Source organism: Alternaria conjuncta (assembly GCF_024043145.1).
Source record: "Alternaria conjuncta strain BMP 0040 chromosome Unknown scaffold_2, whole genome shotgun sequence".
Classification (NCBI taxonomy): domain Eukaryota; kingdom Fungi; phylum Ascomycota; class Dothideomycetes; order Pleosporales; family Pleosporaceae; genus Alternaria; species Alternaria conjuncta.
In genome coordinates, this window is record NW_026250091.1 from 2,122,055 (window position 1) to 2,143,831 (window position 21,777).

The following is a 21,777-nucleotide window of genomic DNA, read 5'->3' on the forward strand; positions in this document are numbered from 1 at the left end:
TACTCGCACCCCGTATATGCACTTTCGCTCGTCCACGTACTCCCATCTCTCGCCTAACTTCTCCGATGGTGCAGCCCTATCATGGCGAATAATGCGCAGTTTGATCTTCGCAACAACAATGACGATGGCTTGACTTCTATGGGGAACACAGCACCTCAGTCCAATCAAAGAGTAACGGTCCATGTTCACGAGCGGAATACGAGAACAGGTTCACAGGAAGACAGTCGAAATTCAGCATCAACCCAACGGAATCTCAGTAGATCATCACGCCAAAATGCCAGCGTAAGCTCGCAAAGTCATAGCGAAATAACTCAGCAAAAGAGGAGCTTCCACTACGGCAGGCACCATCTCAGACATCCCGTGGCTATTGCAATGATCGTTGTTGCGGTTGTTGCGATCTGCGCCATTCTGGGTAGCGTTATACCTACACAGGTCAGAGCAAACAATGAGAATCATGCAAAGGGCTCAGACGTAAGTGTATCAGATCCAGATACGGTAGTTATAATGATTTAACATGCTCAGTCATCACCGAGCTCTCAACCGCCTCCAGACGGCCCGTCATCACCATCAAACACCACCCCAGGCACGACGATGCTTACTATTACATCCAAAAGTAGCGATGCCCTCGACACTATTCCCGCCAGTCTAAGTCCGTCCGCAACGGCGTCCACACCCACACAAACATCCCAGACTCAACCTAAATCCCAACCCGCCGGCGCCGACACCACGCCAGCGCCCACATTCTTGGCCCCTAAGGCGAAGTGTGAAAAAGATTCCGACTGCGGCACGAGCCCGTATCTCTGTCACACCAGAAAAGATACTGAAGAGTCGACTACACTAACAACGACTTTCTGTTGCGCACCGCATGTATCGGGTTGTCCCGGCTACAACTGTAGCAAGTCGAGCTTCAACGATTGTCTGGATCCTTACCCTTGTGACCCGAATGGAAGCACTTGCTTGTACATGACGTCAATAGGATGAGACTTGTTCATGGGAGTGGCGTATGGATGGCATATTGTATAACGATGTTTCCTTTCTTTGTCAGTGATACCTTAGCTCTTGGTTTACATCGCGAATCTTAGACAATACTACGTTGATGGCAGGCACTTGCTTGCAGCTGCACAGGCAAATGAGAGCGATGTGATCCTGTCGAGTACTGCGTGAGTGCAGTTGCTATGCGCAACCGGCGGAAGAACAGATTGGACATGATTTAGCAATTCCTGAGTTGATCCCTGAACTTATCAAACAACCGCACCCGCTTGGTGAGCCGCCTCTGGGATTGCCGACACCAAGCAATCCATGTTTTCAGATTAAAACGGTTGAGGAGGCGATGTCTGCGTTTGAGAGTTGTACAAAAGTAGATGCATCGGGAGACATCGCGACAAATGCGGATATGACGGATGCTGCAGGATTGGATGACCCATCAACCACATCAATTCATAATCACGACGCCATTGACACCTGGTTGGACGGGGGAATCGCTGATGACAACGGTGTGAATTTCGAATGGGAGTACGGCGATAGCCCATCAGGACCATCGTCTTACGCAGCATCAATTGCTTCAGTCTTCACCAGGAGCAGAGTATCGCTGTATCCCCGGCCCGCCAGCCACATACCCACCAATACCACCAGTCTATCTTGCAAGCTTATTCACATGTCCCACAGACGTCCACGAGAAAGACACCTGGATTCTAGACCAACTCCCGAAGCGTACGTGTGGTGAGCTGCGAGGTCAGGTCGGGCAGCCTGCTGAGGGATGGGGTATTTACTACGATGAGGGCTTGGACCGCGATACGCTTGCGCTGATTGTCCTCGTGGTGTTCCTCGTCGCGAGTCTGCTTTTTGGTGTTCTTTGGTCGCGGTTTCAGTATGACGTTCAAGGAGCGTTTGGCGTCAGCGCGTATATGGTGGCATGTTGCGCAGTACTGCTTCCTGTTATCGTCACGCGGTTGGAGAACAAGGGTTGATTTGTATTTGCACGAACTGAATCAGAGGGATCTCTCACTCCTCTTTTAGGGCCGCTATTCAATATTGAGACTTGTCCAGGATCGAGCAGTGCAAGCCCGTCATCCCTGGCAGTGTAACTCATGTCATAGTGTACTCCGAGGTATACAATGCTCTCAACAGATTCATTTGAAAATTTTCGGCGTAGCGAGTACCTCCCAGGTGATACGGAATACGAGCCTCGCGGTGATGTGTTAGTATGGATGCAGTCGGAAGCTGCTAACCACGCCTCGAGACACACCCGGAAAGCAGACCATATGATGCAGTGAAGAGATAGATATAGCTATCCTAAATAGTGTAGACTCACTGATCACAGCCATTATCGTGTTCGGCCTGGTGCACGTGCGATGACGCACGCTCTTTCATCGCTCCTTCCTCCACTGCGCACTCACCTACTGAAAATTTTCCTCCGCTCACAACACTGCCACCTTCCACTACACCCACCCACCACAAAATTGGCCAAAATGGTCAAAATGGCCTGGCTAAACTCCTTGAAAGCCTAACAAAAAGGCTCGAAGCGGCAAGGAAAACGGTATGTATCCAGAACACTCAATCACACACAAACTAACATCTGTCTTAGTATGCCACGCTCATAGCCGCCATGCAACGCAAGGCCGACGAAACCATCAAAAGAAACTCGACCAGGTCGTACAGCGCCATGGTAGTGACCATGGTAGTGACTGCGCCGGCGAGACTACTGATGTCGGTCCACTCCAGCAAAAAACAAGCACATCTGGAGTGAATGGCGAAGCAAGTCAATCTAACGACACTATCAAAGAGATGGGACAATGGCGCTAGGGAGCAGTTCCTCGATATCGAGGCACCACAGAGTCTGTGGCTGTCTCACAGAAGATCGAGGATGGCATGAACGGTCTCAAGTAGAAGGCTACACAGATTCTGTGTCCTCTTTTTTTTGAGCGTTCGGGTGGGTTGAAAGGCCTCGAGTTGAGGTACCGCAGTATTATGCGGCTGTCTCACCGGAGGTCGAGGTTGGTGCGGACGCCCTCAAGGAAGATGGCCCGAGCAGGCTCGGTGCCTTCTTTTCTTGAGCGGGCGGATGGCGCAGGCTAGCGCTGTAACCTCTTACATAAGAGGCACAGTGTGGAAGAGCTGGATATGGAGGCTGAAGGTCAGAGCTTTGTCTTCTTTACTCATGGGCATGCCATTGAGGGCGCCAAGATGGAGGCAGCGACAGCTGATGATGTGGTTGCTTTGCTCAGGAACTAGGGCCGGGCAGTGTCCGGACAAAGGTGGCGCAGACCGACGCTTTGGCTTCTTATCAAAGAAGTACGGCGACGAGAGCGTCAAGAAGAGGGCGGCGATGGTTGATTACATCCTTGCTTTGCTTCGGGGTTATGAGATGAGGTCTCCGGAGGAAGATGGCACGGCTGATGCTGTGTTATCCTTGCTCCGAGAGATCGATGGCGCGCAGCATGTCGAGGACTCGGTCACTCAGTGAGACAGGGCTGGCGTCATGGGACTTCCGGCAGCGTTGGCCATGTATGAACATGCGTTGCGCTGTTGGTTTCCCTGTGGTAGTCGTGGGTGGAGGGTCAAATTAGACCTACGTGTTCGGTACTCCTTACAATTCGATATCTTACAATATATCCTGGAGATACTCAAAGCTTATTACATCTGTGAACGCTGCCTCCCCAACTCGATGTATACAGCTGGCATGTTCTCCGTGTTGACATCAGCAAACACATCTCGGCATGTATTCGTCTCGCAGCGCCCTCAAGTTCTTGCTATCGCGTGATTGTGTACTGTATGCTGTAGTAACAACTTCGATTCAAACGCCGTCTAATGCATTGGTCTATAGGGTATCATACCTCAATCCATATCCTCCAATCCGCCCGCGTCACTCGGCGCCTGCTCTTCACTAACCATGATCCCCACCATACACTCGCCGAGCATGTTCTCCCAATTCACCCACGGATGGACTTCCATAAACAGCTTCGTCCCGTCCTTGCCCGCCGCTCTCTTCAGCTCGCCCTCTCCACCAGGATGAAACGGCAGATAGGGCGAGATGTTATACACCTTGCCCTGATAGCTCGACCACGCGGGCTTCCCCTTGCGCCCGTTCTTCTCCTTGAGCATAGCGGGTGTAACGCGTATCATCGAGTCAACGCCTGACAAGTTCTTGCCTGACTTCTGCAGATAGGCCCAGTCGAGTGGCGAGTGGCCGGGCGACAGGAGTACCTTGCCTCGCGCGTTTGGTGTCTTGAGTGTGGCGCTTGCAGTAGGTGGAAGCCCCAGGCTGCCGTTTGAGGTCGGTGGGCCGCGATTGGGTAGCGGGCCGCGGTTCGGAAGGGGCCCGGTTGTGGGTACGCGCATTGACTGGGTGGAGGTGTTGGGGAGGGCGCGCAGGTTTGAAGCTGCGACTCGGGGTGGCGGCATGAGCGAGGTTGTGGGTTTTGGTGGCGGGGCCATGAGCGAGGGCTTGCTGGGTGGAGGCATGGTGGATGGAGGGGGCATGGCGGATAGCGAGGGCGGCTTCGAGGCTCGCTGGGCAGAGTTCATGGCTGGGAAGGAGGGCGGTGGGAGGTTGTCTTCTTCATCCTCGTCGGAGCTCTCGTGCTCGTTGAGCGTGAAGGTAGGTACGGCAGGCGCATCCTTTTCAGAGGCCGGCGCAGCTTTTGGTGTGGATTCGGGAGATGGGCTCTTTGCAGTCACTCTGGTATCTTCATGCTTTGTTGGACTCTCCAGCTCTATGCGCTGCTCCGCCGCGGGGGTGCGGTGGTCTGTCTCGCCATGCTGCGACTTCTCAGGTATCGACAACGCGCCAGAGCGTGTGAAGCGAGTAATGAAGGCGAGCCATGTGGATGGCGGGCGCTGGTAGACGAGGAAGGACAGCGAGAGTGCCAGAATCGAGACGGCAACGAGCATCTCTTGGGTCTATGCGAGGTAAGGAGCGACGGTTGCTGGACCCTGAGCGTGTGAAGAGCGGAACGAGTCCAGGCTTCATGCGCCTCCAGGGTTTCTTGACTGGTAGGGCTGACGGCAATCGGCGCTAGCCTTCGATGACTTCACGCGCCGCATGCCGTCACTGCTCGGAACATATTCTGTCTGGTGAATGCACACGTTTACGCATTGACCTTTGTCCCTCGCCTTTGAGCACACGAGGTTTCTCATTCTCTTCCACGGTTACGCGCGACCCACTCTACGCGCCCTTATAACATCGCGCCTGCCCCACCACCCCTCCATCTATCGCGATCGCAAGTCCAACCCTGAGGCTGAATCACACATTCGCGCAATACACCCACACACAACCATGGCCGCTGAACCAGCAAACCTGCCCGAGGGCATCATTTCCCTTTTAGATACCGATCTCTACAAGCTGACTATGCAATGTTGCATACTCAAGTTCTTCCCAGATGTCTCAGTCACCTACGGCTTTACAAACCGCACGCCCGACAAGAAGCTCAATCGCGCAGCCTTCAAGTGGTTGCAAGCGCAAGTAGATAGTATGTCATGTTTCTCTCCTACACGACCACTGCTGACCCTCTAGAACTCGAAAATATAACCGTGTCCGACGCCGAAATCAACTTCCTCAAGAACACCTGCCCCTACCTGAACGCGCAATACCTCCATTTCCTCTCCACGTTCCGCCTCAAACCCTCCAAACAGCTCAAGCTATCTTTCCAACCCGCGAATGACACCGGATCGGACAGCGACAGCGGCGACTTCCACATCCACACCGAGGGCCTTTGGCTAGATACCATCCTGTACGAAATTCCGTTACTCGCGCTGGTTAGCGAGGCATATTTCAAGTTCGTCGAGACAGACTGGAGCCATGAAGGCCAAGTCGAAAAGGCATACCAGAAGGGGCGGAGTCTGCTGGAAGGAGGATGCATCTTCTCCGAATTTGGCTCGCGGAGACGTCGCGACTACCACACTCAGGATCTCGTGCTGCAGGGCTTGCGCCGGGCGGCTGACGAGGGCGACAAGGCAGGGTGGAAAGGCAAACTCTCAGGGACGAGCAACGTCCACTTCGCCATGAAGCACGGCCTCGTTCCTGTGGGCACCGTCGCGCACGAGTGGTTCATGGGTGTAGCTGCGATTACCAACAACTACGAGAGCGCAAATGAAATTGCCCTGGAATACTGGACAGCGACGTTTGGCGCAGGCGTCTTGAGCATCGCACTCACGGATACCTTCGGCACACCGACCTTCCTGAGAGCCTTCAAGAAGCAGATTCCTCGCGTTACCACGGCTATCCCAGGCGGTGGCACAACGCTGGCGTCAGCTGGCCAAACCACCAACAACGATGCCGTGGAGACAATGGCGTCAACCAACCCACCGATCCAAGCACCATACGATGGAAATCTAGGATCGAGGCAGACTTATGCCGAGGTGTTCGCAGGTGTGCGACAGGACTCTGGAGACCCGTTGGAGTTCATCAAGATGATGCGCGACTTCTACGACCAGGAAGGCATCAAGGATAAAAAGACCATCGTGTTCTCCGACTCTTTGAACCTTGAGCTGTGCTTCAAATACAAGGCTGCAGCGGAAGCAGCAGGGTTCCAGCCCACTTTCGGTGTTGGAACATTCCTGACAAGTAAGTGCGCGAGTAGAATTGGTGCAAGACATGGCTGACCATGACAGATGATTTTGTCGAGCAAACAACAGGCAATAAGTCTGTGCCCCTCAACATTGTGATCAAGATCGCCTCCGCTGCGGGGCGTTACGCCGTCAAGATTAGCGACAACATTGGCAAGAACACAGGAGACAAGGCGACAGTAGATGAAGTCAAGCAGCGACTAGGCTACCAGGAGAAGTCGTGGGCTGGGGGTGATGAGAAGACGCGCTGGGGGACTGCAGGCGCGCCAGCCACTTAGTATGTGCGGTGTGCATCTCATCCGGTGGGGCGTATATGTTGGCTAGACTTGAGCTCCCAAGCTGCAGAGACGTGGAGTCCAACCAAGAAGTGGAGGCGTTCATAAGCTGAGATGCGGTCTGCAAGGCTGAGTCTAGCGCAGACCTTCCTGCGATGACCGTGAAGCTGCGTCAGCGCTGTGGCCGACTCGGAGACTCTTTACGAGATGAGGCGAAAGTCAAGAGTAAATGCGAAAGTAGTGCAAGCGAATAGCAGGTTTGCAGCCCAAAAAGTGCCCAGGTGCCTTCTAGACGCCGAAGCATGTGCGTGTGCCAAAATTAGAGTGAGGTTCTTCGCCGCTGCGGGTCAACGACGCGCCGCTGCTTACCAGCCCCATGGAGCTAGCCCAGCGCCTCCTGCATGTGCGGTCCACTCTGCCACTCAGCCCCAGGAAACATCGCAGAGCTGAAACACATTTATCTTCTGTCGCCAGCCTTTGCACAGCATTGACAACATTGATTCGAGCTCAAGCGCGTTTGACCTCAATTCACCCTCCGCCTAGTCACGAGCCCACCGCTACTCTAGTGCCGCTTCCCGCGTTTGCAGTCGGCTGTCTCAGGAGTCTTCACGTCCACTCAGACCACACAGGGCCTGTTTCAGAATGAGCGTAAGTTCCCTCTCTGTCAGCGTACCCGCTTGACTGTGCCCTCCTACAACACCATCACTCCACTACACTACACATTTACACACGCTGACCATGGCTGCTGCGGACGAACAGTACGGAAACAAGGGCTACGGCCAGATAGGATCGTATGGCGGTAACCCCTACGACGCACGCGACGCCAGCCCGGCTGGCTACAACAACTACAACCAGGGCGGCTATGGTACGTCTTCGATGCGCCACACCTCAACGGCTATCTCTAACACAGCACAGGCGATGTAGAGATGCAAAACTATCCCGGCGGTGGTGCCAGCGCGAACCCCAATGCCATCCTCGACGAATGCCGCGAAGTCGACCGCGCCCTCGACGACCTCGATGCCCAGCTCAGCAACCTCGACCGTGTCTTCAAGCAGTCATTGGCGCGCCCAGACATGCCCTCGGGCGAGATCAACAACCTCAGCTCGCAGATCATGACCGGCTACCGTGGCCTCGTCGGCCGCGTCAAGGCCATCAAGTCGAAGCCCGACTCTGGTCACCCAAGAAACGCTCCACAAGTCGGCAAGGTCGATCGAAGACTCAAGGCGACCATCAACAAGTACCAACAGCTCGAGTCGGATTTCCGAAGGGATTCACAAGCAGCTGCCGAGCGCCAATACCGCATTGTGCGCCCAGATGCTACCGAACAGGAGGTCCGCGATGCAGTATCAGACCCCGATGCGCCCATCTTCCAGCAGGCTGTAAGTAGCTCAATTCGTCAATCACATGGTTAAACTAACACCTTCCAGCTCCTTAACTCAGACCGCCGCGGCCAAGCCTCATCCACCCTGCGCAACGTCAAGGAGCGCCACGAAGCCATTCAGAACATAGAACGTCAAATGGTAGAGCTTGCCCAGCTATTCCAGGATCTCGACCAGATCGTCCAGGAGCAAGAGCCGCTTGTCGCCAACATCGAGCAAAAGGGCGAGGAGATCCACGACAACGTCAAGGCCGCCAATGTGGAGATCGACGGTGCCATTGTCAAGGCCCGCAGCCGCAACCGCAAGAAGTGGTGGTGCCTGCTTGTCCTCCTGCTTATCATCATCGTGGTTGTTGTCATTGCTGTGGTTGTCACACAAGTCAACAAGGCCGCTGCCAACACTGTTGCGTAATCAACACACCAGCCGAGTCTATTCCTCCAGCATTAAGAGATCGCTATACAGCCGCGTCTCGCATTCCACTACCACATCCACCGTCTCTTCTTTATTAGTCTTTCCCAAAGGCTGGTCCGTACAATATGTAATACCCCCACGGTGGATATACATACCCCATCTCTCCTGTCATCTCTTCCATTGGTTAGGAAAACTGGTCTCTTTTGTAGGCGCCTCTGGCGTCCTCTATTCTCAGCGACTTGAAGCTGTTTCTGTAGCGCTGGCCGAATTGCATCATTGCGGATTACTTATATACAACTGTTTTAGAGGCTAGCTTACGAGCTATCGAATGAAAGAGTCAAACATGTCCTTTCGGCGCGATGCGCAATGGTGTTTGCATTGCCACGGTCCTCAACTTCACCGCCCCACGCACCGGTCCGACGCAATATGAATTCGCATACCACAATCAATCTTTGTGAGGAATGGCGGCGAAACCTTCTCTCAGGTGACGTTGTAATATAAACATGTACCACGCTAAATTTCGAAGCAATCTAAATGGCACAAAAGCCGAACATTGACCTGGGGTAAGGCGCACGATCTACCGACACTTTATCCACTCTGGCGTCCACTAAATCGCGAACTCATATATTTTGGAAACAAGCACGGAACAAGCATGACACTATACCTCTTGAGCTACGGAGGGAAAAGCTTGGGCTGTGAAATGAAGAATATAAAGGAATAGCACTTGGCCGCTATCTTGTATGCCAGCACCTCATACTCAAATCAAACCCACAGAAACCATGTTCGGTCAAACAGCATTCTTCGCTCTAGCCCTCGCGGCACCAGCCCTCTCCCAAGTCACCGAAGGCTTCGAGAACGGCTGGGACCAAACCGCATGGCCAACCTACGCCCCAGACTGCTCGCAAGGCGGAAAGGTCACCCTAGACAGCACGACGGCGCACACAGGCAAGAACAGCATCCGCGTGGACGGCGCAGGAGGTTTCTGCGGCCACATCTTCGTTGGCACAACTAAGATTCCTGCTGGAGATGTTTACGTGCGGACGTACCTGTAGGCCTTCCTTTGACTTGTAGGGAAAAGAAGAGATACTAACGTACCTACAGCAAAGCATCCAAGCCCCTAACCGACTCCCACGTAACCTTCATCACCATGCCCGACTCCGCCCAAGGCGCAAAGAAGCACCTCCGCATAGGCGGCCAATCCAAGATCCTCATGTACAACCGCGAAACCGACGACGCCACTCTCCCCGATCTATCCCCACAAGGCATCGCATCTTCAAAGGCACTACCCACGAACGCCTGGACGTGCTTTGAGTACCATCTCGGCACCGATGGCAGTGTAGAGACGTGGCTGAACAATGCGACGATCCCGGGATTGACGGTGGGCAACGGCGCGACTAATGCGAATGCGGGGCAGTGGACGAGGAGCTCAGTCAAGCCGAAGATTACGGGCGCGTACTTTGGCTGGGAGAGTTATGGGGGCGATACGAATACGATTTGGTATGATGATGTTGTTGTTAGTGGGAAGAGGATTGGGTGTTAGATGGGGATGTGCCAAGGGTGATGGAGATGCTCCAGGGTCGGGACTTGTATATAGTGGAGCTAGGACTTGTAGATATTGAACTAAAGGTTACTGCATGTGGAAGTATCATCTGTGAAGCCTCTAGAAGTTGTAAAGCGTCTGCATGATGCCAGTATGATAAAACCTAGGAACTTTAACGAACACCATATGTCTCTCCACATCAACAACATGCCTCTACAACATCGTCGAACCTTCCTCTTCATGCGCCAGGAAACCGCGATAAAGTCATCGTGACACAAGTCCCCTGTGACTTCCGCCCGCTCCGCCGCCAGGTAGGTGCCACGAACCAACCCCAGAACCGCGGGGAAACTCCCCCATCTCCTAAATTCCCTCACCACATGTCATCTGAACACATTCCACTCCACCAAAGGACCGGCTGCACCCCTTGGCGCAACATCTTTGCCTGAGAAATATCACATCGCAACCTGCAATGCACCCTGCTCGATCGCGACAGTATCGCCTGATCGCGCATTGTAGCAGATAGGCTGACGACAACGCCGCTTGGCGAACCCCAAGCCAACGCCACAAACCCTGCCACCCTGTCCTCACCACCAATGTAGACACACGGGCGTGGGCGGTGAAGAGGCATGCGCGCACTTCCAAGTCTTCATGCCAATGTCGATGCAGCATGGGTAGCTCGCGATGTCCAGCACGAGGACGCACTTTCACCATCACATGGGCAAGGTAACGCAAATCACAGCAGCACGTTATTCACTCCACAAGTGGCATTTCAAGGAACTTGCAGCTTAGCTTCCGCAGCCCGCGCCGCAGCGCACAGAAAGTTCAAAGGTCCAAGACGCCGTGCGAAGACACGCCTAGACCCTGGGCTGACGCTCCATGCCGCTTGCGACCTAGAAGGTTCGGGGCTTTGGGCTGGGGCCGTTCGCTGGAATATTAACGACGGTATATGTTAGCCTGGGGTATTCGCTATTTCTTTTCACACGTTTTAAGTACTCTGGGGTAGTGAACCTTTTGTGGGGGAGTGTGTTCTACGTTGCCTCTCCTCAGCCTTGCTGCTACGACCATACTAGACCTACCGGTTCGAGCTCGTTCGACATGTCTTCTGTTATGGCATCTGCGAGTGCGGCGCCCACGGAGCCTATCAAGGCTCCGCCGCAAGCGGGCATTCTTGAGGGTGTCAATCCTGTGCATTTTGACAAGAATCATCCGATTATTCTATTTATCGTTCAGGTACGTCGTCTTTACCATTCCAGACATTGGGTTTGGGGGTTTGGCTTGGTGAGACGCTTCACCGATCTAGTACAACCACCATATCTCAATGTCTGCGCGACCCCAGTACCATATCGCTGGCTCTCCACCCGCAAGCAGGACTCCAGTTAGAGTCGTTCTTGGATATCTGCCAAAATCTTCAAGGAGAAGCATACTGACAATATACGCAACAGGCAGGCATAATCATCATCTTCTGCCGCGCCCTCAACTGGCCCCTCTCCAAGATCCGCCAACCACGCGTGATATCCGAAATCATCGGCGGCATCATCCTAGGCCCCTCCGTCATGGGCCGCATTCCCGGCTTCCAAACCTCCATCTTCCCAACCGAGTCCATGACCAACCTGAACCTAGTCGCCAACCTCGGGCTGACGCTATTCCTCTTCATCATCGGATTGGAAGTCGATCTGCGCTTCTTGCTCAGCAATTGGCGGCCTGCGCTGAACGTTGGACTCGCGAGTATGGCGGTGCCGTTTGGACTGGGTTGTGCAATTGCGGTGGGTTTGTACAATGAGTTCAAGGATGAGCCAGGAACGGTGCAGATTGATTTTGCGATTTTTATGCTGTTTATTGGTGTGGCTATGGCTATCACTGTGAGTTCTGCGGATTCAAGGGGGTTCGTTCTTGTGCTAATTGGACGTCTAGGCTTTCCCGGTGCTTTGCCGTATCTTGACGGAACTGAAACTGCTCATGACGCCGGTTGGTGTTATCGTTCTTTCAGCGGGTGTTGGGAATGACGTTGTTGGTAAGTCGCACAGCTTCCCCGCTAGTATTTCGACTGATGTGCTGTAGGATGGATCCTTCTCGCTCTCTGCGTAGCCCTCGTCAACGCCGGTTCAGGTCTGTCAGCACTGTGGGTCCTCCTCACTTGCGCTGGATACATGATCTTCCTTGTGTACGCCGTCCGACCAGTCTTCGTCTACGTCCTGCGTCGATCCCGCGCACTCCAAGATGGTCCCAGTCAAGGCATCATCAGTCTGACCCTGCTCATCGCCCTGGGCTCTGCCTTCTTCACTGGTATCATCGGCGTTCACCCCATTTTCGGAGCGTTCATGGCGGGACTCATCTGTCCTCACGAGGGTGGTTTTGCTATCAAAGTCGCTGAGAAGATTGAGGATCTGATTGGGGCACTCTTCCTCCCGCTCTACTTCACTCTCTCGGGACTGAACACCAACATCGGTCTCCTGGACTCTGGCATCGTGTGGGCGTACGTCATCGGCGTCTGCGCTGTCGCGTTCTTCTCCAAGTTCCTGAGTGCAACACTTGCAGCTCGCGGAAGCAAGATGCTGTGGCGAGAATGCTTCGCTGTGGGCTCTTTGATGAGTTGTAAGGGATTGGTGGAGCTTATCGTCTTGGTAAGTAATCCTACTCACACCTTCAGGCCAGCACTGACTGTCGCAGAACATCGGACTGAATGCCAAGATCCTCAGCACTCGAACCTTCACCATCTTCGTCGTCATGGCTCTCGTTACTACTTTTGCATCGTCTCCATTGACAATGTACTTCTACCCTCCCTGGTATCAGAAGAAGGTTGAGGCATGGCGTCGCGGCGAGATTGACTGGGACACTGGCAAGCCTCTTGACGGCTCAGACGAAGGTGCCGATGGGATCAATTACGAGAAGATGGCCGCTGAGAAGATTCAACGGATGACCATCTACCTCCGTCTGGACAGCATGCCCAATCTGTTGGCCTTCACCTCGCTCTTTGGTGGAAACGCGGATAAGCCAGCACCCAAGACACATCCATCCAAAGACATCAGCACAAGCAAAGAGACAGGCGAGACGTCACTTGTCGAGACTGCACCATCACGACCAGTCGAAGCTTACGGTCTCCGACTACTCAACCTCACCGACCGTGGCTCCTCCGTCATGCAGGTCTCGGAGCTAGAATCCTACACAGCCTACGACCCAGTCGTGAACACGTTCCGCACATTTGGCCGTCTTCACAACCTTGCTGTCAGCGGCGAAGTGCTCGTCGTGCCGGAATCGTCTTTCGCCGAGACCCTCGCTACCCGTGCATCTGACTCCAACTTCCTAGTGCTGCCTTGGAGCGAGACAGGCGGTATGTCGGAGCAAGCCATTATCGAAGACAAGGGAACGAAGAACAAGCTCGCCGCTTCAACGTACAACACGTTTGTGCACGACACACTCGAACAAGCCAGTATACCCGTAGCAGTCCTGATCAACAAGAACTTTGGCGGCAGCAAGAACAAAGAGCAGAAGCAGCGGTTGAAGCTTACCAGGACGTACAGCAGTGTTAGTTTGTCTAGCGCCAGGGACAAGGCGGTCACAGCACCCATCGCGGATCGAAGCCACCACATCTTCTTCCCCTTCTTTGGTGGCAACGACGACCGGACTGCTCTACGTCTGGTTCTCCAATTAGCCGAGAACCCTCAAGTCACTGTTACCGTCGTGTACTTTGATGTTCCGGAGTCTATTATCGGCCAAGCGTCGCCCGTCTCATCAACGGTTCTAGGAAAGGCCGGAGAAGTAGTCACAACGACGACCACATCTCGTGAGCAGGATGCAGCCTTCTTCGCTTCGCTCCGCGCCTCACTGCCTGTCGATCTGGCAAGCCGAGTCGTCTTCGAGACTATGGCTTCCACTGCGCCTGTTCAGGATGTCATTGCCCGCGCGAGCATTGAGGTCGGACAGTCGCCGAGGAACGCTGGTGATCTCATCGTGCTGGGTAGGAACGTGGCGAGGAACAGTGTGTTGGAGAGGGAGAACACGACAGATGAGATAAGGAGTAGCTCGAGTGCAGCAGCAACACTGGGTGTTCTTGCTGAGAAAGTCTGGGAGGGCAGACTGGGAGCTAGCGTGTTGGTTGTCAAGGCGGGATTGTGATGATGGTATAGCTGGTGTTCAAGGCGCTTGCATATGGATATGGAAGGGTACCATTGGATTGGGATGTGTTACGACGTCGATACCGAGATACCTCTTGGCTAAATGAAGGTTGCTTCATGCTTGCGTAATCCAACGCTGAAACTCGGTCCCACCCATTGCACTGTCCGTGATCAGCGACAAGGAGCCATGTCTCATGCCGATTTACGCTCTTTCCTGCATGCCTGCGCTCTTTTGTTGAGTTCATGGCTCGTCCTGGGATCATAGACGTGATGCGGCTCCGCATGCAACGTGTGGCAATCCAAGAGTAGACTTGTACGTAGTGACCGGTCTCAACTCACCATTGACGCCTGACCGCGTACGCGTACAGTACGGGCTTCCGCACGACCGTCGCATGCAGGGCGTATGCTCACGGTACACGTGCCCTTACCAATCTCCGTGGTACGTACTCGGTGCTACGTGGGGTGTGTATCTAAACCACGGTCCACGTCACCTTCCCCGGTCGTGCTGCGGCTGTTCTTCAACCGTCGCAACCCAGTGACTCATCATTCATCGACAGTTTGACGTTGATGAGTATACCAGCGGAAGATCCTCGAGGGAGATCGTGGATCATTTGTCTGTTGTGACGTTTCTCTTACTCATGATAGGCCGCGGTAAAGGCAGAGATGTCGTGATGTGGAGGTGAGGATGAAGAAACTTCCGTACGTTGGATCAACGGACAAGCTCGGAGTAGATGAGGAAGAAGCGGTGACAGGTGGCTAGAAAGCCATGGAACGAAAAAGCAGCTGTGGGTCGAGTTGTTATCAGCTTTCCACAGTACATACAGATATTGTGGGTGTCCAGGATGACTAAATGGTGCCTCAGGTTCCCCCGAACCCAGCCGCGTAGACTTGAGTACCTGCACTACAGTTGCATGCCAGTGTAAATGAGTACGAGATGTTCTGGTAGGCTTCTCTTGCGTGTGCACGAGCCAAGACGAACGCTGTATGACTGCAGAGTGCAACTGCTCAGCCCTGCGCATGAGTAGGATTGCGAAGATGTGGAACAGTTAGTTCTGGAAGATCCTATGCACGTACGGAATCCAATGATGAGGCAGGCAATGCTCTGTCGCACACGTCGTAATCGGGTTATGACTTGCAGTCGATCCCGAAAGATACGCCACCGAGAAGCCCCGTGCCGCGCATGCGCCTCACAGGGTGCTGTAGAAGGCGAACCATGTGACCAGCACACGGGGATTTTGAAAAAGGATGGAAAAGTTCAAGATGCTAGTAGAAGTGGTCGAGGCGCTGCTGGCAATTCTCCGCGAATTGGTGCAGAAATTCATGTCCAACGGTCGTGGTCAGTGTTCGGGTGGAGTCGTCGTGTAGACGGACGCGTGGCTAGCGAAGATCAACGTCCCCACCAGTCCACTAGGGCGCGCCGCAAAGGTAACCCCAAGAGGAAGCAACGAGGGACAGGGGAGATTGAAGATGGAGTCGTCGCGTTCGCGTGCAGTTGAGAAAGCTTGCGAGATGAATGCGTACCCATTGTATATGGGAGACGTGTCGCGCCAACGCAGGTCTTGTCACGGGCGGGCCTGAGGCAGCGCTGGAGCCCACAGCAAGCGATAACGTAATGTGGACAGGGCGCGTCATGGCGACGTGAGGGCAAATTCAGTGAGCAGCTCCATCGCAAGCTGGTGTAGTGCAGTTGAAGCTCGACGAGCAATACAACCAGCAAAGCTTGAGTAGCTTCGAGACCGGGCAGGGCCTGCTTGGCGCGAGCCACCAGAGCGTCGGAGCTGGAGAAGCAGTCGACGGGTGGTGATTGCGACGCTGATGCCAAGAGCGGCGATTCTAGAGGGTAAAGTGGTTCACCAAAGATTGCGCAACTGTAGTGCGTCGCTGCCACGCTTAGCGAAGCGTCTGCCCCTGCGTGGAACAAGTGGATGCACGTGAGAAGCAATGGAGGATAGAGATATGTGTTGTAGATACGCGGCATGCGCAACAGAACGTTAGATAGGGCGGAGGATACCCTGGGCAGGCCGGCGGGAGCAATGCTACGCTGATCTGACGGTGGTTGCGTGGTCGCAGGGCCTGCGTGCGGGTGGTGGGTGTTGTGGTTCTAGACATGAGGAAGCCGCGACAGGGCCGCGTCAACACGGCCCAAAGCGGTAAGCGCGAGTCGTCGTCGTCTTGCCCCATCCCTCAATCAATTACCCTCGTCCGCACCTGTCCAACCCACGACTCCACCACCTATCGACGCCCACACCCGTCTCCCAGCGCTGTCGAGCCGCCTGCACGAGAGAAAGAGACTGCCAGCTCTCTTCGCGCCCACGAACCGCAGAATTCCCAGAATATCTGCCTGTGGCTGTCTCGTTGCTGCGCCGCCGCATCATCGGGCTGTGCACTGCCAATCCGCAGCCGCTCGACCACGCTATACACCCACGACACCCGTCACCCGCCCACGACCTTCCTGACCCGCCATCACCGCGCACAACGACACTGCGACTGCAGCTCGCACCCGCCCACGATGGAATACAACAACAGCGCCCACCGCGCTCACCAGCCCCAGCACGTCGACACGGACCGGCTGGCCGCCGACATGACGGAGCAGTTTCGTCAGGTCCTCAGCACCAAGCGCATGAACGAACTCACATCACGCTCATCTCAATCGCGCTCCTCATCACCCGCACCGAGGGACTTTGGCACTCCACAGCCGCCGCCGTCGCAGTCTGCCCCGCCGACGTACGCTTCCATCAGAAACATCCCCCTCGTCCCTGAGGCGCCTCGCGATGCGCGCTCCCTCCGCTTCAAGAACATGCTGCACTCGCTCTCCAACATGCCCGTTCGATGGGAGAACCCTGGACTCCTCGACGAGGCTCTTCGCGTCATCCCACTGGAGCAGATCTACAACGAGGCCGAGGAAGAGAGCCAAATATTGCAGGCCGAAGCTGAGAGCATGTCTGCCGGCAAGAAGGCCGCCTGGGGCTACCAAGATTGCGTTGTCCGCGCACTCCTTCGATGGTTCAAGCGATCCTTCTTCTCGTGGGTCAACAACCCGCCGTGCTCGCGATGCTACTCACCAACCGTTGCCGTTGGCATCACTCCACCACTACCCGACGAGCAAGCCCGTGGCGCCAACCAGGTAGAGGCTTACCAATGCTCCCACGAGGCCTGCAAAAACTACGAGCGCTTCCCACGATACAACGACGCATTCGTTCTGCTGCAAACACGCAAAGGCCGATGTGGCGAGTGGGCTAACTGCTTCAGCATGCTCTGCCGCGCTGTCGGCTCAAGAGTACGCTGGGTCTGGAACGCAGAGGACCACGTCTGGACCGAAGTCTACTCTGTACACCGCAAGCGATGGGTACACGTAGACGCCTGCGAAGAGGCATGGGACAAGCCCCGATTATACACTGATGGTACGTTGCTTCTTCAACGCCCACACTTTTCATCTGCTAACTATCTTCTTAGGCTGGGGCAAGAAGCTCTCCTACTGCATCGCCTTCTCAGCCGATGGTGCCATGGACGTCACCCGTCGGTACGTCCGCGACGCTAAGCACGCTGCTGAGCGCAACCGCGCACCAGAGGCCGTCCTCCTCCACATCATGGACGAGATCCGAGCAACACGACGCGCCAACATGTCCAAGCAGGACAAATTCCGTCTGCAGGGTGAAGACATCCGCGAAGCCAAGGAGCTCCGCCAGAGCGTCATCTCATCCATTGCACACGCTGTCAGCAAACTCAAGCCAGAAGACATCATCAACGCTCAAGTCACCCGCCGCCTAGACCCCGATGCCCAGAAGGCATTGGAGGGCCGCATGAGCGGCAACGCCCAATGGATACGAGCGCGCGGCGAGGGTGGACAGGGTCAACAGAACCAGCAAGACCCTCGAAACCAGCACCCGCGCTGAACGCATCCGTCACCCCACCTTCCGTTCACCACTCCCGGCATCTTTCCATCGCGCCATGCCTACAACGTAAGCCGAGTCAGCAGGGTGCGCTGCACCTAGCCCTCGAGCATGTAGAGCCCGATAGACGACGAGATACCCTTCCGACATACCCCCGCAACATTCGTTACGCGGACGACACTCCCGCTTGTATAACATCGAGTCTTTGATTCTTGGTCATTTCGATTCATTTGCGCCGGCGTTTCAGGAGCAGCACGCAAGAGACATGCGATATCTTTTAATGTCTGCACCCACCTCGGCAGAGGCTTTTCTATTGTTCCCGTATCACTTTGGCGACCGATTTCACTGCTTCACTGCATTCTTCACTTCATCTTTCCGTGTGCACGCGGGGTTTTGCGGCACTGTTTATACCATTTTGCCATTTTGGATTACGACTTGCGATATTTCCTATGTCTTTTCTGTATGTTTACGAGCATTTTGGCACTTGTACGCACGACGTATGAGCTTCACGTTTAGGTATTCGTCGCACTGCACAGTTTTGAGAATTGGAGGTGCTGTACACGGGCGCGGTGGGGATCCGTGGCAGAGAGCTGATGTGTACGGTGTACGAGGGGTCGACGCGCGTCCCGCCCAAGATGCAGAGCTTACTGCAGCCTTAGGGCGGTGGATGCAAGATAGAAAATCAGAGCCAGATTGGCCATGTTTCTGCAAACCACATGAACACTTCATCTCAACAGCTTGCGTGATTGTGACATTGTGCGCGACTAGGGCGGAAGCTGATCAAAGTCGGTATGTGAAAGATTTGCGGGGACGCGCGTTAAGAGTACGCAGGCTGGGTCAGGAACATGGCAAGTGATCTCCAGGGTCCACCCTTCAACATTGAAACATGCCTTCCACACACGTCAAACGGAAGAAGAAACCATGATGCAAGAAAGCAAACGTCATGTCTCATGGCAACCATTCTCTCGAACATCGCACTCCAGCGAGAACGAGCGACGGCACGAATCATGCACGATCAGCATCGTGACAGGCGGGCCGTTCGTTTCTCCAGCTCTTTCCCAAGGAGGTTAGCGGGCGATGCGGTGCAGAGAAAATGTCTAAAAATAACGATGGAATCCAAGTGTGTGATGACCGTCAGGCCCTACGCCAAGTGATTCTCGAAGTTCAGTGACGAGGAGTGTTGAGGCTCTGTCGCTGTGCCTCTGCAAAGTTTTGTCGACTTCGGTCAGTTTAGGCGTGGACCCAAGGCACTGGTGGTTGGTAATTGTGCGAGGTACTGCCGTCGTTCTTCCGACTGCTGTCTTGTCGGGTAGCGTTTGGCCGAGCTGACGGTAGCGGGGAGGGCTGAAACGACTATATCAGGTTTTGTCCTTAATAATCGAGTGTATGTTTGGGGTGTTGGATAATCAAGAATGCAACTTTAGAGTCGCAGCTGTGCATCCGCAGTGATTGAGGTACATTGCCATCTGTTCAAGCTTCATCTGCTCACAAGACACCTTCATGGCTCTCGGCACCGATATAGCACCGTACTCAGGCCTGACAACACGCACTCTCGCCGGCAGTGCTTTGCGAATGCCAACAGCACACGCACTATCCTCCGCAGCAAAGTTGTGTCAGCACTCTTGGCCATCACAACCCACTTCAGTCGCAAGCCCACTGAGGCTGGTGAAGACTAACCCAGGATCAGCCACTGTTGGCCCCGCCGCGCACAGACCCTATGACCCCAAGCTGTGCGCCCGCTCAGCCCCCTTCGCCTGGGCACTTTGCCTTGCGCATTTCAGCTCCGCGTTTGAGGTAGTTTGTACAAAAGCTTGTGGCGGCCCACTGGATTGTCGCACTCATCGTTCTGTCGTTTGACGTTTAGCCTTGTCCACCATAATCACTTCCACGGGTGACTCCACCACAACCGCGGATTCACGATCGCTACTGCCAGCCTCTTGACTCTGTTTCTTGGGTGACATCAGTCAGCCTTACTCGGTTACCACTAAACACCAAGCCAACAACAACACAACAACCGCAACCGCAAACATGGGCAAAGTCGGGCGCTTCGCGTGTATCCTCACGCCTATGTGCCTTACCCTCGCATCTTTAATATGCTTCATCATCGTCATGCTAGGGCAAACGCCATGGTCTGGCAACAACGCCCCAGCAACAGCCTTGGGGCGCGATCTCTACTTCTTCAAGGTACGTCTTCTCCCAGCCTTGCGAACCCACACAACTAACACCACGATAGGCAGACACAAGCAAACTGGTCGAGAACCCCGAGAACTTTTTGGACAAGATACCCGACGGCATCACACCCGACGCCGCAGAGAAATTCCTCGATGCCCTCCGCGGCAAGATGGACGCCAAGGAACTCAAGGACTTCTACCAGGTCGGCCTCTTCTCCTACTGCGAGGGCGAGAAGGATGCGGAATCCGGCAAGGAAACTATCACATACTGCTCCGCGCGCAAGTTCCAGTTCCACTTCGATCCCCTCGCTATCTGGGGGATGAACGGCACCAACATCCAAGAGGTGCTCGGCGATAAATACGACAGCGGCATGAACGCATACAAGAAGGCTGCTGGCTGGATGAACTGGGCTTTTGTCATCACGATTGTGCTCACGGCTGTCGAGTTTGTCATTGGTTTCTTTGCCATCTTCTCGAGATGGGGCAGCCTTGTTACTACTGTCGTGTCTACCGTACGTCTCCCCCAACCCCAACTCCCCACATAATCTCCATACTAACACCCTCCTCAGGCACAAACCCTCTTCGCCATCGCCGCCGCCGGAACCGCAACAGCCATCTACGGCACCATAACCGGCGTCTTCAAGACGGTCCTCGATCCCTACAACATCAAGGCTTCCATGGGCAGCCAGATGCTCTCCGTCCTCTGGCTTGCAGTCGCCTTCTCCATCGGCTCCGGTTTCTTCTGGCTCATCAGCGTGTGCTGCTGCAGCGGAAAAAGCAGCCACAAGAAGATGGTGGTGGAGAAGACCCCATACACCTACGAGAGGGTTGCGTCGCCGGCGTTTGGCCAGCAGGGTCACCAGATGCAGCAGTGGCCTAGCAGCCAGAAGCAGACGCCGCCTACGGGTCAGCCTACCGCTTATGAGCCGTTTAGATCGCGCGTTTAAGTGGTGGGAAGCGTTGAATTAGTAGGTTGAGGGATTGTTGTAGGAGTGAGGACGCTGGGGCTTTGACGACATGTACGACCATTTTGTGGGAATCTTTCTGGGTTACTTGTATACCCCATGGCGTTTACTATAGCATTATCGTGATTTGGCCCGATGTGGCTTTTGGGTTTGGGTAGCTTCGATATATTGGAATGGATAGCATAAATACCATTTACATCGATATTAAGTCAAACGTTCTCGTTGTCATATTCCTTTGTAAGGTGTAGTGGTCGGTCATGTCAAGGGGAGTCGTTTCTTGAACTGTACCCTTGCTGCCTGCCTTCCCTGTGACCTTTACATCTTTCGGTAAGACAATGCACTGAATGTGGACATTTGTATGTTGGCATAACTACGTTGCCATTCATAGGAACAGAGCACCACCGTGATCAAGAACACAGCTAAGCGAGCACAGAGAAGTGAAAATGACAAAAACAACATGGCCAATTCAT

General features: G+C 54.5%; 7 protein-coding genes across 7 annotated transcripts; 6 read left to right on the plus strand and 1 right to left on the minus strand.

Annotated features, from left to right (window-relative positions):
- Positions 1-3,834: 3,834 nt before the first annotated feature.
- J4E85_001827 (uncharacterized protein) lies at positions 3,835-4,890 on the minus strand (the record flags this gene model as incomplete). The annotated part of the gene is made up of 1 exon (XM_051466111.1): positions 3,835-4,890. One exon carries the CDS (start codon positions 4,888-4,890, stop codon positions 3,835-3,837), a length of 1,056 nt encoding a protein of 351 aa, XP_051330668.1.
- A 385-nt stretch (positions 4,891-5,275) lies between these two features.
- Positions 5,276-6,842, plus strand: J4E85_001828 (uncharacterized protein; the record flags this gene model as incomplete). Its single annotated transcript, XM_051466112.1, has 3 exons — positions 5,276-5,468; positions 5,513-6,562; positions 6,610-6,842. 3 exons carry the CDS (start codon positions 5,276-5,278, stop codon positions 6,840-6,842), a joined length of 1,476 nt encoding a protein of 491 aa, XP_051330669.1.
- Positions 6,843-7,577: 735 nt separating this feature from the next.
- J4E85_001829 (uncharacterized protein) lies at positions 7,578-8,629 on the plus strand (the record flags this gene model as incomplete). Its single annotated transcript, XM_051466113.1, has 3 exons — positions 7,578-7,704; positions 7,755-8,218; positions 8,267-8,629. 3 exons carry the CDS (start codon positions 7,578-7,580, stop codon positions 8,627-8,629), a joined length of 954 nt encoding a protein of 317 aa, XP_051330670.1.
- Positions 8,630-9,408: 779 nt separating this feature from the next.
- Positions 9,409-10,169, plus strand: J4E85_001830 (uncharacterized protein; the record flags this gene model as incomplete). Its single annotated transcript, XM_051466114.1, has 2 exons — positions 9,409-9,677; positions 9,731-10,169. 2 exons carry the CDS (start codon positions 9,409-9,411, stop codon positions 10,167-10,169), a joined length of 708 nt encoding a protein of 235 aa, XP_051330671.1.
- A 1,095-nt stretch (positions 10,170-11,264) lies between these two features.
- Positions 11,265-14,282, plus strand: J4E85_001831 (uncharacterized protein; the record flags this gene model as incomplete). Its single annotated transcript, XM_051466115.1, has 5 exons — positions 11,265-11,399; positions 11,612-12,028; positions 12,081-12,180; positions 12,228-12,790; positions 12,837-14,282. 5 exons carry the CDS (start codon positions 11,265-11,267, stop codon positions 14,280-14,282), a joined length of 2,661 nt encoding a protein of 886 aa, XP_051330672.1.
- A 2,508-nt stretch (positions 14,283-16,790) lies between these two features.
- On the plus strand, positions 16,791-18,174 carry J4E85_001832 (uncharacterized protein; the record flags this gene model as incomplete). The annotated part of the gene is made up of 2 exons (XM_051466116.1): positions 16,791-17,682; positions 17,735-18,174. The coding sequence occupies 2 exons, from the start codon at positions 16,791-16,793 to the stop codon at positions 18,172-18,174; spliced, it is 1,332 nt and encodes a 443-aa protein (XP_051330673.1).
- Positions 18,175-20,199: 2,025 nt separating this feature from the next.
- Positions 20,200-21,289, plus strand: J4E85_001833 (uncharacterized protein; the record flags this gene model as incomplete). The annotated part of the gene is made up of 3 exons (XM_051466117.1): positions 20,200-20,355; positions 20,405-20,854; positions 20,912-21,289. 3 exons carry the CDS (start codon positions 20,200-20,202, stop codon positions 21,287-21,289), a joined length of 984 nt encoding a protein of 327 aa, XP_051330674.1.
- Between the last annotated feature and the right edge of the window lie 488 nt (positions 21,290-21,777).